Below are 16,326 nucleotides of genomic sequence, written 5' to 3' on the forward strand. Positions count from 1 at the left end.
GACCTGCTCATGCAGCCGGCACCAAGGTGATGATACTAGCTGGGTGCACTGCTTCGCTCATGGCTTTTAAAATCAGGCTGATCACTTCCCCTGCAGGTGTGGCAGCACACAGTCCACCTGCGGTCCCTGCCAGCAATGCATTATTACAAGCACCTGAAAACGGCAAACTTGCTTAAAGCATACTTCAGTACACCAGGCCACCTCTAAGTCATTATTTTTCTTGTGGCTACAAACAATGATGGTACCGAGAGCCATGAACCAGCTTTGGGTCCTAACCAAGCAACCATTTGTTACTTCTCAAATGTCTGACTGCCGGTGGAAGGGCCTCACCAAGGCGCCTGCCAGCAACCCTCAGCATGCCATCACCACCAGGATACCCAGGGCCCCCTCCATGGATACTCGCCTTGGTTCTTCCCTTGACACTAAGCAGCTCCTCCCTTTTAAACTCCTTCGAAAATTGCACCCCTCTTAAAGCTTTCCAGATATGCTCTGATGTCACTTCCTTTGTCCAAAGCACTGAACATGGCCAAGCAAGAGAGACTTCTTGTTAAGGGTTAGTGGCCAAAGAACTGCAGAATATCTGCCCAGAGCTTCTCCTCTCCAACCACTCTGTGCTCTGGGGTGCCCCTGCAGGAAACAACAAGGACTAGACTCAACATAGTTGAGACTAACTAGAACCATAAAAGGGCATGGCCTTCGAAATAACAATCCATATGTCTCCACCACACAACATATGGGGTCCTGTGCTCTGAATGCTATGCCACCACTTAAAGCCAGATGCTTCACCCTCCCTGCATTCTGTTCATTTTCTACCATCCCGGTCACGCTGTAGGAGCACTTCTTGCATGGTTTTATTCAACCTCAATGGCATAGCTGAGGATGCTGAAATCATCTCCAGCCTAGATCGCTCACCTGAGCCCGGCACATGCATTTTTATCTCATTGGGAATATCACATGAGCATCTCACCCAGAAGTGAGCTTGGTCCTTTTTCAACTCTGTCTCCACCTCCTGAAGCTCTAACATCCATTGGTGGCACAAGCTGTCCTTTCAATCCTCAAAGCTGTGACCTCAGGCATCCTTAACATCTCCCCTGCTTCACTCCCCACATTTAACCCGCAAACAATTCCTATTTTCCACTTGAGAAATGGCTTTCTATATTTTGAAGCTGTTTTATAAGGCAACCCCAAGTTCCCCTTATTTCAATTCTTTTCTTTTGCTTTCAGTTCTGTTCATCTGATAAAACTACTGCTATGCCACCTTTCCTTGGGTTCATGTGTGCTAGAGAATCTTTTTCCATCCTTTGATTTTCAACTTTGCAGTGTCACTTTGTAGAAATGACTTCTAGGAAAAAAATCCCATTCCCCAGTACCTCAATTCAAACCCTCACCACTTATGACCAGGAGTACTGTAAGAGCTTCCCAATAGCTTGCCTGATACCAATTTCCCTCACTCTATCTCTTTCCCTAGTCAAACCCTGGAAGAGAAATCCAAAGTATGTCACTTGACTTCGTTTTAAAATCTTTGCTAAGTCTCTGCTTTGCACAATACAGAACTCCACTTGACAAATGAAACCCTTCCGAATCTGCTGTGGGACTCCCTTCCCAGCCTGGCCACCCTACAGACCTACTCCCCTGGGCCTCTATGAGTCCCAGAACACACCTTACCTCTGCACGCCTGCACCGCTGCATGCCCTGTGCTCGCCTGCACACGTGTGCTTTATTACCCAGGAGCCCATGTTCCACTCCAACTGTTCCTGCTCACCATTACTACTTGGAAAACCTCTGTTATCCTATATCCTTAGGATGGCACCAAAGTGTCAACTCCTTGGCAAAGCCTGGCTGGCCTCACAGGTGAGCCATTTTCTCCTGGGTGTCTCAGGGACCCTCCCTATGTGATGTAGTGCAACTCTACACTGTTGTAAGGACTTCAGTGCCTGTCCCTTCTTAATGCTGGGCCCATCTTACCTCTCTTTGTATTTTATTCCCAATCCCTGCTACAAGGTAGTTATTCAATAAAACATTTTCTGAATCTGAGGGAGTAACTCCCAACTTAACTAAAAGGAGAAATGAAGATGGCACCGCTGTCACCCCAGCCAGCTGGAGCTGCCTCCTTCTGACTGTCACCGAGGGGCTACCTTTTCTATTCTATAAGCAGGTGACCTGCACATTCGCAGTGGCTCTGGGCCTATTTCCCCTTCCTGGCCAGCCTGGAAGTGTTCCTCCTGAGACACAGCTCCCTACTGAACCAAACCATTCTAGTCCTAGGAGGCTGCTTCAACACCCCTCTTTATGAAGTCTCTCCCATCCCTCCAGCCCATGGGCATGAGGGTCTTGTATAAACCGACAGAACCTCCATATCATCCACACTGAGCAGTGCAGCACTTTCTGGCACTCTAGTTGCCATTGTCAATGCCTTACCTACCACTCCAGCTGTGGCCCAGAGGACAGCTCATGTAGGACCTGGGTTTGGAGGTCCTGTTATTCCTGCCACTGGCATATTCTCCGTTGAGGACTGGGAGGGAAGCAAACTAGGTAAGCCCATTCTGGGAACACAGCACCTCGCACACAATGTGCTTGGTACTTGGTCACACAGGGAATCAGGAGAGGTGGACCAGAAGGGGGTTCAGTAAGAAATGCTCAAGAAACTGGGACTCGATTTAGAGAACCAGTCTGTGAACAGTCCTCAGACAGTTTCTCGATTTAGAGAAATAGTCTGAGGAAGTCTTCAGGTGTGTGAAGACACTGGTCAGTAAGTATGAGTACTACAGAGAAGTCCCTAGCTGATGTGCAGAGGCTCTAGAAAGCGAGACACAGGAAGCTTAACACAGATCTCTGTCATTCAGAGACAAACAACAATTCCTCTCTACAATCCAGGAAGTACTAGAAGATTTCAAGCTCCTTCTAGTCCATTCTGGCTTTAGAACTCCACTTGCAAGTCAGCTTGTCACCAAGGAAGAGGTCAGCAGCCAGCTGGAGCTGCCTTTTGCTCTTGACTGTCCCCATACAAGGAGCTCAGACACCACTTGACTCGAGAAAGAGCAATTACTAGACAGTTTTCGATACCTACCATAATCATTTCTATTTGAGTCATTTCTATTTAAGTCTGAGGTTGGCTTCAAACAAATTTACCTCAACACAGGAAAGCTGCTGCAAGCCTTTGGTATAGTGGGTATCACTGATATTTGGACGGCATCAAAGAATTTCCTAGAGAGGTGAAAACAACTGAGGCTCACTGGAAACAGCTGTCAATCTGAAAACCATTCCAGGCCCAACAATGGTTTGTTTCCAAAGGTCCTGTACTCATCAGTGATCTGACTGTGGTATTTTTTGCAATGCCAAAATACTGAAATCATCCACACTGGAAACAATGGCCAATCCAAATATGAAATCTTGCCCAATGCTTCAAACTACATAACAAGGGGAATTATGAATCCTAAAAAAGGTCAGAAACTCTTTTAACTGAATCAAGTAGAAATAGAACATAATTGATATTGAAAATGAAACCTGTACATTTGAAATCTGTGTTTTGGACTATCTTCTCCTTTTAAAGATTAAGGTGACTGAAATGAATGCTGTGTACCTACTGACCTAAGTGACAAGGATGTAGCTTGTTTGGTGTCACACATTCACACATGAATCCATGGAAAACACTGTTATCAAACACTGAATCCATTCCAGCCAAGCAATCTACCTGTCATTATTTCTTTTATTTTACTAAATTTATTGTTCATTTTTAAGAAAATCAATTACACAGTAACATGACAATTCCAAATTGTTCACAAAAAGTGATAATTAAGTTCTATTACCTGTCATTATTACCAAGAGTGTGCCCACCCACCTGCCTGTGTTCCTGCCCTACCTTTCTTCATTAAAAAACATACTATGAAGATACTCCCATTATAAAAAATAAATAATAGAGAAAAAAGTGAAACTCATCCTCATCACCCTCCTCTCCTATCCCACTTCTTTTCACCATTCTTAGTTTGACATAGTCTTTTCAAACCCTTATGTGTGTGCATTTAGATATTATTGTACAATTTGCTTCTTTTGTGTAACAGTTGATCTTTTTCTGTGCACACACATAAACCTCCTCTTCTTTTTGAACTGCTGCAGAGTATTTCTTAATATGGGCATATCATAACTGACCACTAGTTTCTGCTGAATGTGTGTGTGTGTGTGTGTGTGTGTGTGTGTGTGTGTTGGGGGGGCGGGCAGTCTTTTGCTATTACAAACAGAGCTGCAGTGAACACCCTGGCCCATCCCTATGTGTATGAGACAAGACACCTGGCTTATGCCAGGGGAAATGTAGCCTCAGTTCCTGTGACCTGCAGTGGGCCTATGACCAGCTCCAGAGCCCGGGCAGAGGTGGCAAAGGGCTAGATCAGCAAACAGAGGTCAAGCAGCTATTTTGACATATTAAAGAAGCTGTCACAGAGCGTACACAATTCACAACCCAACCAAGAGTACAGACCCAAAATACTGTAGAAAGGGGATGAAGCCCTGAGTTTGGAGGGCACTGGGAGAGCTGGCTGAGCTCTGAGGGGAGGGGAACACTTGGGCAGGCAGGACAAGGGTGGGAGAAAAGTGCACAAAGAAGCACAGTTTCTTATAATTCAATGCCTTTGAAAAGCTGGGCTTGGACTTGTCTTACATTTGGGAAGCCCCCCAAAAAAAACTTCTGAGGAAGAGAGATGGGGTTGGTCACCAGGCACACATGTAGCAGGGGAATGAGGTCCTTCCAGGAACCCTCAGTCCCTCAGCACCACTGTCTAAGCAGACTGAATACCTGACCTTGGTGAGTTTCCTCATAAATAAACAGGTGAGCAAAGCAGCAGTACTGACATATAGATAACAGTAAATATCAGAATCAGAAGGGGCCAACTGCAAACAAACTATCAAAAGAAAATTCTGAGCCTAGACACCTCAAAAAAGAATGTCTTTAGTATTAAAGGAAATATAAAACAGAATCACCAGGAATAAATGCCTGCCTATGAAAACATCTTATTCTTAAAAAATTGTAATAAAAAACTGCAACTTACATGGTTAAAAATATAAAACTCACAACTTAAAGTGAAAAAAAAATATCCAAGCTGAATTTAAGCTTAAAAAAACCTATCTGGCCCTAGCCGGTTTGGGTCAGTGGATAGAGCGTTGGCCTGCAGACTGAAGGGTCTCGGGTTTGATTCCGGTCAAGGGCACATGCCTGGGTTATGGGCTTGGTCCCCAGTAGGGGGTGTGCAGGAGGCAGCCGATCAATGAGTCTCTCTCATCATTGATGTTTCTAGCTCTCCCTCCCTCTCCCTTCCTCTCTGAAATCAATAAAAATAAAGAAACAAAACAAACCTATCTGGTAGACATACAACATCTGGTTTAAATATAGGGGGGTAAACTATTCCACACATGAATGCGTGGGAAACCCTGTTACCAAACTATATTTTTTCTATTTAATCCTAAAATGTACATCATTTAAAAATTAAAATTCTTTGGGCTATTAGCCCAGTGAAGGAATGAGAATACCTTTTAAAGCATTTTTGTTAGTAGTGAAAAATAGTTTGTTTCCTGCAGGTGTTCTGGTTAAATACCCAGAATGAAAAATGAAACAAACACTGAAATCTTTTACATTAGAAAGAGTTATGTTTCTTTTTTCAGAGGAAGGGAGAAACCTTTCATTACTCAATATTACTTCCTTAGCACCTTTGAACAATATGAGGGTTCTGATTTGAAAAGCACCGTCTCTGTAGCAGAAGTTTTTAACCACCCTTCAAATCTGAAGCCATCAGTAGGCGCTAAAGACATAGCTCACAAATGAGAAAACACTTCTGACTAAATGCAAGTAGCTTCTCAACCAAGACCTACACATGCAGTGTATGTTATAATTACAGGGCTGGGATTCATTCATGTTGAAACCATGTATGTGGCAATGATTTATTTCCTGATGGCTCTGCCACTTGCTGGCAGGGTACGTGAGCCAGCTGTCACTGGGATGATGCCATATGCATTGCTGGCTCACCAGTTCTAGGGAGTGGACAAGACAGGTATGGTCTGTGGTGTCAGGGCCCCACCAGAAGCATCATGTCTTGTCACTGCCAGCCTCGCCTGGCTCAAATGCCACCAACCAGACTTCCCAAATTTCCAGTCCCTTCCAAAGCTCTGGTCAAACGCCTGGTCACTGCACATGCCCCCAGATATACACAGCAGAAGAGGAACCTTGTTTCTGGAGCTTCCACAGCCTCAGCTCCTACTTGATTCCTAGCACCAAAGGCCTGCCCAGAGCCAGAGCTCTTGTTTCACTGACTGTAATTATTATTAACTAGGGGCCCAGTGCACAAATTCATGCACCTTGAAAGGAACTTGGGCCGCGAGGCTGCAGTGGGCACAGGGGCGGGTCTCAGCCCATCCTCTGCACCCCCGCCTGACCCCTCCCACTGTGGCCCCTGGTCCCCTGTCTGCCGGCAGCCCTGCTCCTGCCGTTGCCTCTCCCACGAACTGATGGCGCTGGTCCCACTTGCACCCACTGATGGCCAGCGCCAGCAGCAGGTGCGAGTGGGGCCGGCGTCATCAGCATGTATGAGCAGTGGCTGCTGCCCTGATTGCCCCTCAGGAGCAGAGGGAGGTGGAGAAGCCCTCAGGGATGATCCGGGCTGGCAGCTGCCACTCACACCCGCTGACAGCGCTGAGCGATCAGGACCGGCGCCAGGCACCGGCAGCGGGTGCGAGCAGCAGCTCCGGCGCCAGCTGCGGGTGCAACTGGGGCCAGCGTCAGCAGTGGGTGCGAGTGGTGGTGCTGGTACCTGCAGCGGGTGCGAGAGGCAGCTACTGGCCCCGATCGCCCCTCAGGAACAGGGGGAGGTGGAGAAGCCTTGAGGGGTGATAGGGGCTGGCAGCTGCCGCTCGCACCTGCTGATGGTGCCGAGCGATTGGGGCCTGCTCTGGGCACTGGCAGTGGGTGCAAGCGGTGGCTCCGGCGCCGGCAGCAGGAGTGAGCGCCGGGCAGAACTGTGGTATACGGGAGCAAAGAATTTTCAGTAACCACCAGAGGCTCACCCCGATGACAGTGACTGGCGCCCGCCTTGGTCTGGCGCCTCTGCTCACCTGCTCCACCATCCCACCTTGGCCGACACCTGCCATGTTCCACGCACACCCCCTGATGGTCAGCACATGTCATAGTGACGGGTTGTTTGGTTTTCTGCCATTCGGTCTATTTGCATATTAGGGTTTTATATATAGAGATATTTATAAAATAACCATAATACATATCCTCTTTATACATTAAGGGCTTTGCCAGGGCAGATACTGAGATTTACTTCTGTTATCTCCCGCACCTACCCTGGGGCTGGTATGTAGTAGGAGCTCAAGAAATGAATAAATCATTAACTCCCTGCCTTCAATGTCTAGACAAAAGACTAAACAGTGTGAGGAAGGCACTTGAGGCAATAATAAAAAACAAAAATATTGCTAATTAAAAGTAAAGAAGAATAAAACTCGGTGGTGGTGGTAGTCTGGGGAAACACACTTTCATACACTGTTAATCAAGACACAAATGGTACAACCCTTTCCCAAGCTGATGTGGCAACATCTACCAATACTGTTGGCAAAGTCAGGGGCACCAGAGAACCACGGCAGGGAAGCACACTGGAAAACCCGAGAGAAGATCCAGGTTTCCACAAAGCCATACACCAGCTGTGGGATCAAGAACAAGTCCCTGCACATCTCTGAACTTCAGCTTCCTGCTCGCAGTGATGGGATCAAGGAGGTCATCTCCAGGACCCTGTGCAGCAGGCATGAAAATGGGAGCCAGAGCTCTTCAGCATCTCCTGTTAGTTTAGGGCTGACTCAAGTGAGTATGAAGGTGCCCAAGTTTCTAAGAGTCTTCATTCCAGAAGATCTATTCCTCAGATAAAATTCGGAAGAGATAATAATTGAAGCCTCAGACCTCTTCCCCTTAGCTGACCAAACCTCTTCCCCTTAGCTGACCATCTGGCTTCCTGGTTCAGAGGATGAAGAACTTCATCTCATCCAGCACAGAAACACCAGAGACAAGTTGCTGCACTCCAGGCCCAGGGTCAGGCCCAGCCGCTCTAGAGGTCGAGAACCGCGTCTTTCATCTTCTTCCACTTATCAGGCTGCTAGGAAGAGTGGGAGACCCTGCTAATGCCATGTTGGAAACCCCCCAATTATCCAAATAATGAAAAATCAGATCTAATCTAACTAAAATCAACCAAGTTCCTTAGAGTCTTTCCTAAATAAAATCAGTAAGTGCATAATAACTAAGGATGTCGTCAGCATATTCATGAGTTCTTTTATGGTGGGTGTACTTTATAGTACCGTTATTGACTAGGTTTTGCAACAGATTACACCTAAGAGGCTACAATAGGCACAAAAAGTGTGCAATCTTCCATTTTGCCTATCTCTTCTATACCAAGATGTCACAGAAACCCATTCTCCAGCAGCCTCCATTAATAACGAGATCAGGTTTGGCACCACCTCCTCTAGTCCTCTTGGCTACTCAAGTGTTTGAGCATTCCTCTAAACACCCACTTACCCTGGAGACTCACCCAGACTCGTGGGGCTACAGGCACTTTCCAAGGTCCTCCTGACTCTGGATCCCCATGACCGTATTCAGCAGAACATAGTTCCACAGATGGTATCAGGTCCCTGCTCAGATAGACTGGCTACTGTGTACCTTCAATGCAGAACCTGGAACCGTTTTTCTGTCAACACAACCGTGAATTTTCCAGAGGGGTGTTAAATTCCCTAAACTTATTTATTTTTTGCAAAGCATCACATTCCAGGCCTAATGTCTGACAGCCTATCCTTTGACCAGACCTCTTCAGGAAGCCCCTGACTTCTGACTTCTGTTTTAGAAACCTTGCTGAACAATATGACTGCCCTTTCTCACTTAGAACAGACCTAAAGATTCCAAAATCCCTTGCTAATTGATGCTAAGCACCCAGTGTTAGATATTTGTTGGAAATGACCCAAAGTGCACTGCCCAATCCACAGACAGCTACACAACAGTAGGACTCACGGAACTCCTGCGTGGAAGCAACAGGGCTGAAACCTTTCTATTTTAGATAGTAACTACCTCCCTCTTCCAGCTCTGCCTCAGACTAGTGCTACCCAGAGTAAGTCAGGGATCACAAGATAAACATGCATGGCTTTGAAGCTCTTAGAAAATGAAGCAGGTCCAGCTCCTTTCTCTCTTATTCTTTCCCCTCCACTCTCTATTAGGGCCCCTCATCAGGCTGGGAGAAACTCACAGCAGCTGCTTGGCCCTGCATACAATCTACCCTTTCACCTTCATCTCTGTTCTTATTTAACTCTGGGGATCAGGACCAGTAAAACATAGGGCTGCTCAAGAATCAAATCTAGCCCTAACCGGTTGGGCTCAGTGGATAGAGCGTCGGCCTGTGGACTGAAGGATCCCAGGTTCAATTCCAGTCAAGGGCATGTGCCTTGGTTGCGGGCGCATCCCCAGAAAGGGGTGTGCAGGAGGCAGCTGATCTATGTTTCTCTCTCATCTTGATGTTTCTAACTCTCTATCCTTCTCCCTTCCTCTCTGTAAAAAATCTGATCTATGCTCTCTCATCTTGATGTTTCTAACTCTCTATCCTTCTCCCTTCCTCTCTGTAAAAAATCAATAAAATATATTTTTTAAAAAAAGAATTAAATCTATTAATTCCCTACCTACACCAAACAAGTTAATATCCCTGACCTAGCCCAGGCTGGTGAAGAGTGTGGCTTCTGGAACAAGAGCTGCAATTTAAGACAGAAGCTGCCATAGGCATCAGGCAGGGGCTAACGCTAACCAAAGGTCTGAACCGTCTGATCCCTGCCCGGTGAATCTCCTCTATTCCAATAACTTAATGTGAGCATGTTAGTTCAATTGTTACATCAGAGAGGCTATTGTTCTATTTTTTTATGAATGTATTCATGAATACTTGTGAAGTTAGACTGAGATATGTAGGGACTAAAAAGAAATATGCAGTATATTATTGATGGGAACACAGTTGTCCACAGCTCTGAGGGTTTTAGGCAAACAGTGGTCTCTACACTGGGCTACAATCCCACCTGTTTCACTTTCTAGCCCTTCATTTCCCTGTGTGTAAAATGAGAGGTTGGGCAGATTGGGGCTGAAGCTCCTTTACTTCTAACACTTGCAGGTCTTGTATCTAGCAGGAGCTACAAATGGGACAGGTCAAGGGCCATGTTCATACAGGACAAGGACAACGTGCTCCGCTAAATGGAGCATCAAGTCAGGAGGCGGGGTTGGAGGGTGAGGAGTGAAGGACATCTATGTCATTCATTAAATAAAGGAAACCTCAAGTCTCATGTTATGATTTAAGAGGAAATCAATCATGACTGTTTATGTTTAACTTATGATGGTGGCCATACCCTCGCTATGCTTCAAATACAAACTGTCATTCATAGATGAAAAAATGGAACTGTTATGTTTCCCCAAAATGGTGTGCTATTGTTGTTGTGTTTTTCAATGAAATCTTACTGCAACACAAATTATAGCACCTTAACAAGAAGTATGAGCTGAAACAGAAGTGCCAGCTCACAGATCTCAAGAAATGGTCCAAGCTGCTTACCATCTACAGTTCTCTGTACAACATTTGACAGAATCACTTCTTCCTCCATGTCCTCATTTGTTTTACACTAACTCTAATCTGGCAGCTCTAATGGCTAAGGAAAATAGATTAACAATAAAAGTGTATGATCTATTCTTGTATAATATGAATTTAAATGAAAACAGCTTGAACTATGATTATTTCTTTCAGAACAAATCACCCCATTTTCTCCAAAACCCTACCCTACAACAGAAAAACACAATACACATTACAACCACACATGCATTACTTTCCTAAAAAGGGGTAACTTGGGCTCTGCCAAGGCTAACGGAGAGAAACAGATTTGGCTCCTGGACAACAGCTCAAACAGTCCATTGGGGTAACATTGAAGATGGTTTGGGAATATGTACAGGCAGACACACCTTGTTTACTTGAAAACCGAAAACACAACAGCTTCTACACTGACAGCCTCTGTACCAGAGGAGCCTTCGAAAATCTCCAGTGATGACTTATCTCCCATTATCTTTTATTCCCAAATGCAAATGGTACATAATTGAGCTTAAGTGAGGAAAAAACAACAACTAGGAAATGAGCAGCCCAGATTCTTTTGGATTCTAAAATTGGAGATAATTTTGAAAGGAATGGAATGGGTCTGAAACGTCCTTAAAACCCAGAGGGAAATCAGTACAGCACCAGCTTATCTTTGGTACATAGTCAAGAAAGCCAAGCCCGAAATGTAGCAGGAGACAATGGGAACAACACACCCTCCACATTCCATAGGCAGGTTGTGGATGTAAGTCCCCGGAGCACAACAGCAACCAGAGGAGCGCACGGGTGTCCCCTGCACCTCAGCACACGCTCTTACCTCTAACATGGGTCTGGCACTATCATGGACAGATAGGATGTGGGTCACCTTGTTCCTGCTCAACTGTTCTGCATCTCTGGCATCTGTCACAAAAGAAAGAGACGGGCATGTCATTACTCTCTGCAAGCGATTCCTCCTCAAGTCTAGCCAGAAAACGCCTCCAAAATGATTTACATCTTTCTTTCCTGAAACTTCCTAATTGACCATACCCCAAATAATCTAGGTCTAGGGAATAGAGGGCTTTCTCTTTTATGTGTTTTGCAGATAACTATGTTTATTTCTGACTGGCACATCTTTTGAGCTGAAGATGGAAAGGTAATAAGATCGATAAACACTGTGATCATGATTACTGTTGTTTAAAGGAAGTGAACCCATGCGATCATTTTGTAGGTGATAATTGTCAAATTGTAGACCCAATAAAACACATAACACTAAAGATATTTAAAATGTATTAAAATTATCTTTTAATGATTAATAATCCAAGTTAAAATTAAGCACAAAAGACCACTACTGTGTAAAAAAATAGGAATCTGCCAGAGATGACCCTGCCTTGATGTCAAAAGTAGGAATGGGTCCAGACATGCAGACAAGACTGTGGTTTACACAGATTCACTTTAAGGCAAAAGTAAAAATGGAACACTTTCTAGAAATGCTAAACAGAACTGTCCCTAAGTTATGAGTCGGCTATTAAATTATCTGCATATGAAACTAAGGAGACACCCATTACATTACTTTCCAATGTAGAATAAAGACTGCATGAATTTCACCACGTTGGAACCCATCTCTAATTTACAAGACAGGGTCCAGCAAAAAATAGGTGGTCACTTATCCCTGTCCTGGCCTGGGCTGAGCTTTTTAAAATGATAGAGGGTAAAACAGACTGAAAATTAACTGTTTAATTATCATGTTTCTGGAGAATATTTAATGACATGGGAAATTGCTCAGGATATAATGTTAAACAGAGGGTAAAACAGGTACAAAACTATAAATACAATATAAATAAAATTTGTAAAAACACATAAAGACAGACACACCCAGGTGGGTAAAACTGCTATAAAGAATTAGCCCCAAAAGTGGTCATCTTTAAGAAAGGTAATTACAAGAGTTCATTTTTTTATTTTTTATATATTTTCTAAAAGTTTAACATGCTTATGAACTATCTGGGCGGGGGGCTTGTTAAAAAGGCAGATTCCTGGGCTCCAACTTAATTCAAGGTCTAAGACAGGGCTGAGGAAAATGCATTTCTAATGAGTCTTGATGATGGAACAAAACCTAAGAATACTGTTGTAAATATTCTGCAATGAGCACTCTTAAAGAAAGAAAAAACTTTAAAAGTAATATTTAAATATTGATTTTGAGACTCTCTTCACTGCTCTAGCCATCTCAAGCTTCAAATTCAGATATGCACAGCAGCCATCTCCCTCACACACACAGGACTCCATTTTGACCCTCCCCACCCAGCCATCGATCACCAAGGTGCAGCCCTCAGTGAGCTCTGAATTAGGCAGGAACTGGAATCATTTGGGATCCACAGGCCGCCAGCCTCCACATTCTCACCAAAATGTGATTGTCCAGTCATCACTAGTGCATTTGTGAGTTTACAAGTGAAACAAGAGCAACTAGAGCATCTAGTGTTCACGGAGGAGACAGATAGAAAGGCAGGGGAGGTGGGCTCTTTAAGGCAAGCTCAGGACACTCGAAGACAGGAGCTTCCAGATTCTGATCCTGCCCAGGATTTGGATTTAATGGTGAATATTTGTTTAAGTGTAGTTTTTGTCTTTTTAAAAACAGCTTTACTGGGATCATCAATGTGCCATAAAATTCACCCTTTTAAAGTGTACAATTCAAGGGTTTTAGCATATGTAGAGTTTTTTAACCATCACCACAATCTAACTTTAGAATATTTTCATCACCCCATAAATATGCTTTTGTAACACAGGTTAAGATGAACAATAAAAAAAGTGGTTTGGGAATAAGATTACACATATGTGCATACAGAAGACCACTCAACACCACAAATAAGACACTGACTCCAAAGAAAATGGCAGTTCCTGGTGGACCATGCTCCTTTTGCTCTGTGCTTTTTGTTTCCTTAAAGCAACACTCACACTGTGGGGTTACCCTTTCCCTAAGCACAAGCTATGCCCATCAACTTGAGAGTGCACAAAATGCTTCATCAAAGCTACTGATGACACTGGACCTTTTATTCCTCAGGACTCCATATTGTTGATGGTTCTGGCTGGCTGCCTACAACTACGGAATGAGCTATGAATGCAGCTATGAGACTCTGGCCAGGGGGTTTTCAGCTCACTGACATGCACATGCGTAGCCTGGAGGTGTAGGACTCAGTCCTGTGCTGCTCAAACCGGGGCCTGTCAAGCAGAAGCCAGGCATCTCCTGGAAGCATGCTGGAAATGCAGGCTCCCAGGCCCCCTACACACCTGTACAGTCACAGCCTACACTGAATCAAGAACTCCGGAAGGAAGGCTGCGTGCACTTTACACAGGGCCCCTGCCTCACTGCAGTATGTTGGTCCCATTTCTAAGCTAGAAAACAATTCACAGACACTTCCATCACAAACACAGTAAGTCAGTATTAATAAAATCAATGGGAAGATTACAGTTTAGAATTCAAATGGGAAAAAGTCTACAGGAAAATTTGCTGACAATGGTTATCTCAGGATAGGAGGTTTTGGGAATTTTTCACTCTAACATTTCCATCATGTTTGGGTTTTATTTTTTTATTTTGTTGATTTCAGAGAGAGAGACCAAGATGAAGAGAGAGGAAGGGGAGAAAAGAGAGAGAAATATCAATTTCTTGTTCCACTTATTTATGCACTCATTGATTGCATCTTATATGTGCCTTGATGAGGATTGAACCCGCTACCTTGGCATTTTGGATAATGCTCTAACCAAATGAGCTATCCAGCCAGGGCTCATGTTTGGATTTTTAAATTTTAACTGATAAGTCTACATTTTTTTATAATGAAGGAAGACAAAAATTTAAAAACACTGTTCACAAAATTCAATAGAACTTACATTAATAAGTAAAATGAACAGACAGCCCCTTATAGGTGAAAAGCAGCTAACCATGTTCATATCCTCTCTCTGCCAACATCTCCTTTGGCTCTGGACTCCTTGTCGCCTGTCTCCCTTTACCCTCCCCATCTCCAACACTCCTCCCTCCCACTGGGTCGGCTTTAGCGGGCCTTCTGAAGAGGAACTGTCATCTTCACACAATGGGGGCACTAAAACAGAAACACCCAATATATTCTCCTCCTCTGCTACTGAATATCCCCTGCCTCACCGGGAGGAAGACTCCACCCATTACTGGGTGGACCTCATGGAGGGAGCAGGTGGATTCCTATAAGATGCTGTCCTAAAGGGCAAAGTGACAGTCACATGCTTCCTCAGGAAGGAAAGTTAGCATTCTATACTGACACAGAAGATGGACAGGGGTAAAAAGTCACAGGATGTGGGAGATGCCAGAATGGCTATTGGAAATAAGCTAGTCCAACAAAGTCAAGCAGAATTTCTTCTGAATAAAATCAACAAAAATATATTCAAAGAAGCATTAGAAATTAACACTAGCAACACAAGTGCTCAAGAAAAACATACACTTGGGAGGAAAGAACCTCTTTGGCAATGCCTTTCTAATACTCAAACACCTGCTGCGCTGTTTGTGAACTCAAAAAAATGGCCATGCAGGATGAGGGGGGCAGGAGGGGAGAAGGAAGGTCTCTGCTATAGAGAGACCAAATCCCTTCTGCTCTGACACTGAAGCCCAAGCCATGTTCAAAGTTATTTCTAAAAAACTTCTGTCTCCCAAGCTGAGAATCTGCTGAGTGATGAGCAAGAGATTCCAATCCATTTGCAGTTATACTTCACCTTGTAAAACTGAAAGACTTCTAGTTACAAATTACTACGCACTGTAATAACTTCCAGTTATAAATTGTTAGTGGGTTCAACCTTTAAATAGATCTATTTCCAACCTGGATTGGGGAACAAAATGGGGCAGTTTCTATCTTTTCCCTTCTCTACCAATCCTGAGCTTGGTCCTGAGTTTGGGCAAGTTTTTCTGTACTTCACTTTTCTCACCTATAATGTAGGAAAATGGCAAGAGTACCACCTCAAAGGGTTGCTGGAAGTACTAAATGATATAAAATGCTGAGAACAGTGCTTGGCTGGTATGTGGTAAATGGTATTGTTGTCACCATTATTATCATCATCATGACCAGATTAAGTCCAAAGGTTGTGGTATGGGCTTCAGTCTCCATCACATCTGAATGTTTCCAAATGCACGGTTACTTCAAAGAGATCTGATTCCCAGCTCTCGCTTTGTGCTCCATACTCAGCTCCACTGCAGGGACCCATCAGAAGCTCACCATCTCAGTCTGGTTGTTCAGACAGGAACCACAGCAGTTCTTACTGAACAAAAGCTCTGACACTGCAGACAAGTGCCCACGCACATCACTTGCACACACACAGCCTGGGTTTGTTTCCCACTTTTCTAGATTTTTGTGGACATCTTCAAACAATGAGGGCTTCCTGTGTCTGCTGACATCCACTTTTGCACTTGCTAAGATGTGAGGAAGCAGCTAATCCCACCCTCTTGGCCTAGATGGAGCAGATCTTTGAATTTCTATTCTCTGCCTCCTTGTGTCTGGGCAGGGCCAGCTGCCAGTTACAGGTTTCTCAAATGAGAGGCTCTCACCAAAGACTGGGATCCAGAAGCCGGGTTTGTCTGTGGTTTTTCTCTAGGTGGAAAAATCACCAGGTGCGAGAAAATTGTTTGTAAATCATCGCAAAGTTAAAAAGAAAAAAAAAAAGGAAGTTGCAGTGTGACATGCAGAGGATTCTACTGGAAGGAAGGGAGGGAGGGAGGGAG

At 44.4% G+C, this 16,326-nt stretch overlaps 1 protein-coding gene across 5 annotated transcripts in view; it reads right to left on the reverse strand.

Moving 5' to 3' along the window:
* The window catches only part of DUSP22 (dual specificity phosphatase 22), a 56,149-nt gene that overhangs the window by 26,613 nt on the left and 13,210 nt on the right, over window positions 1-16,326 (reverse strand). For all 5 annotated transcript variants that reach the window (XM_014542319.1, XM_014542320.1, XM_014542318.1 and 2 more), the window contains exon 3: window positions 11,440-11,522. In XM_014542319.1, the coding sequence (XP_014397805.1) occupies window positions 11,440-11,448 (9 nt within the window). In that variant the 5' untranslated portion in view covers window positions 11,449-11,522. The remainder of the gene's footprint in view (window positions 1-11,439; window positions 11,523-16,326) is intronic.

This window comes from Myotis brandtii, unplaced genomic scaffold (genome assembly GCF_000412655.1).
Source record: "Myotis brandtii unplaced genomic scaffold, ASM41265v1 scaffold298, whole genome shotgun sequence".
NCBI classification, from domain to species: domain Eukaryota; kingdom Metazoa; phylum Chordata; class Mammalia; order Chiroptera; family Vespertilionidae; genus Myotis; species Myotis brandtii.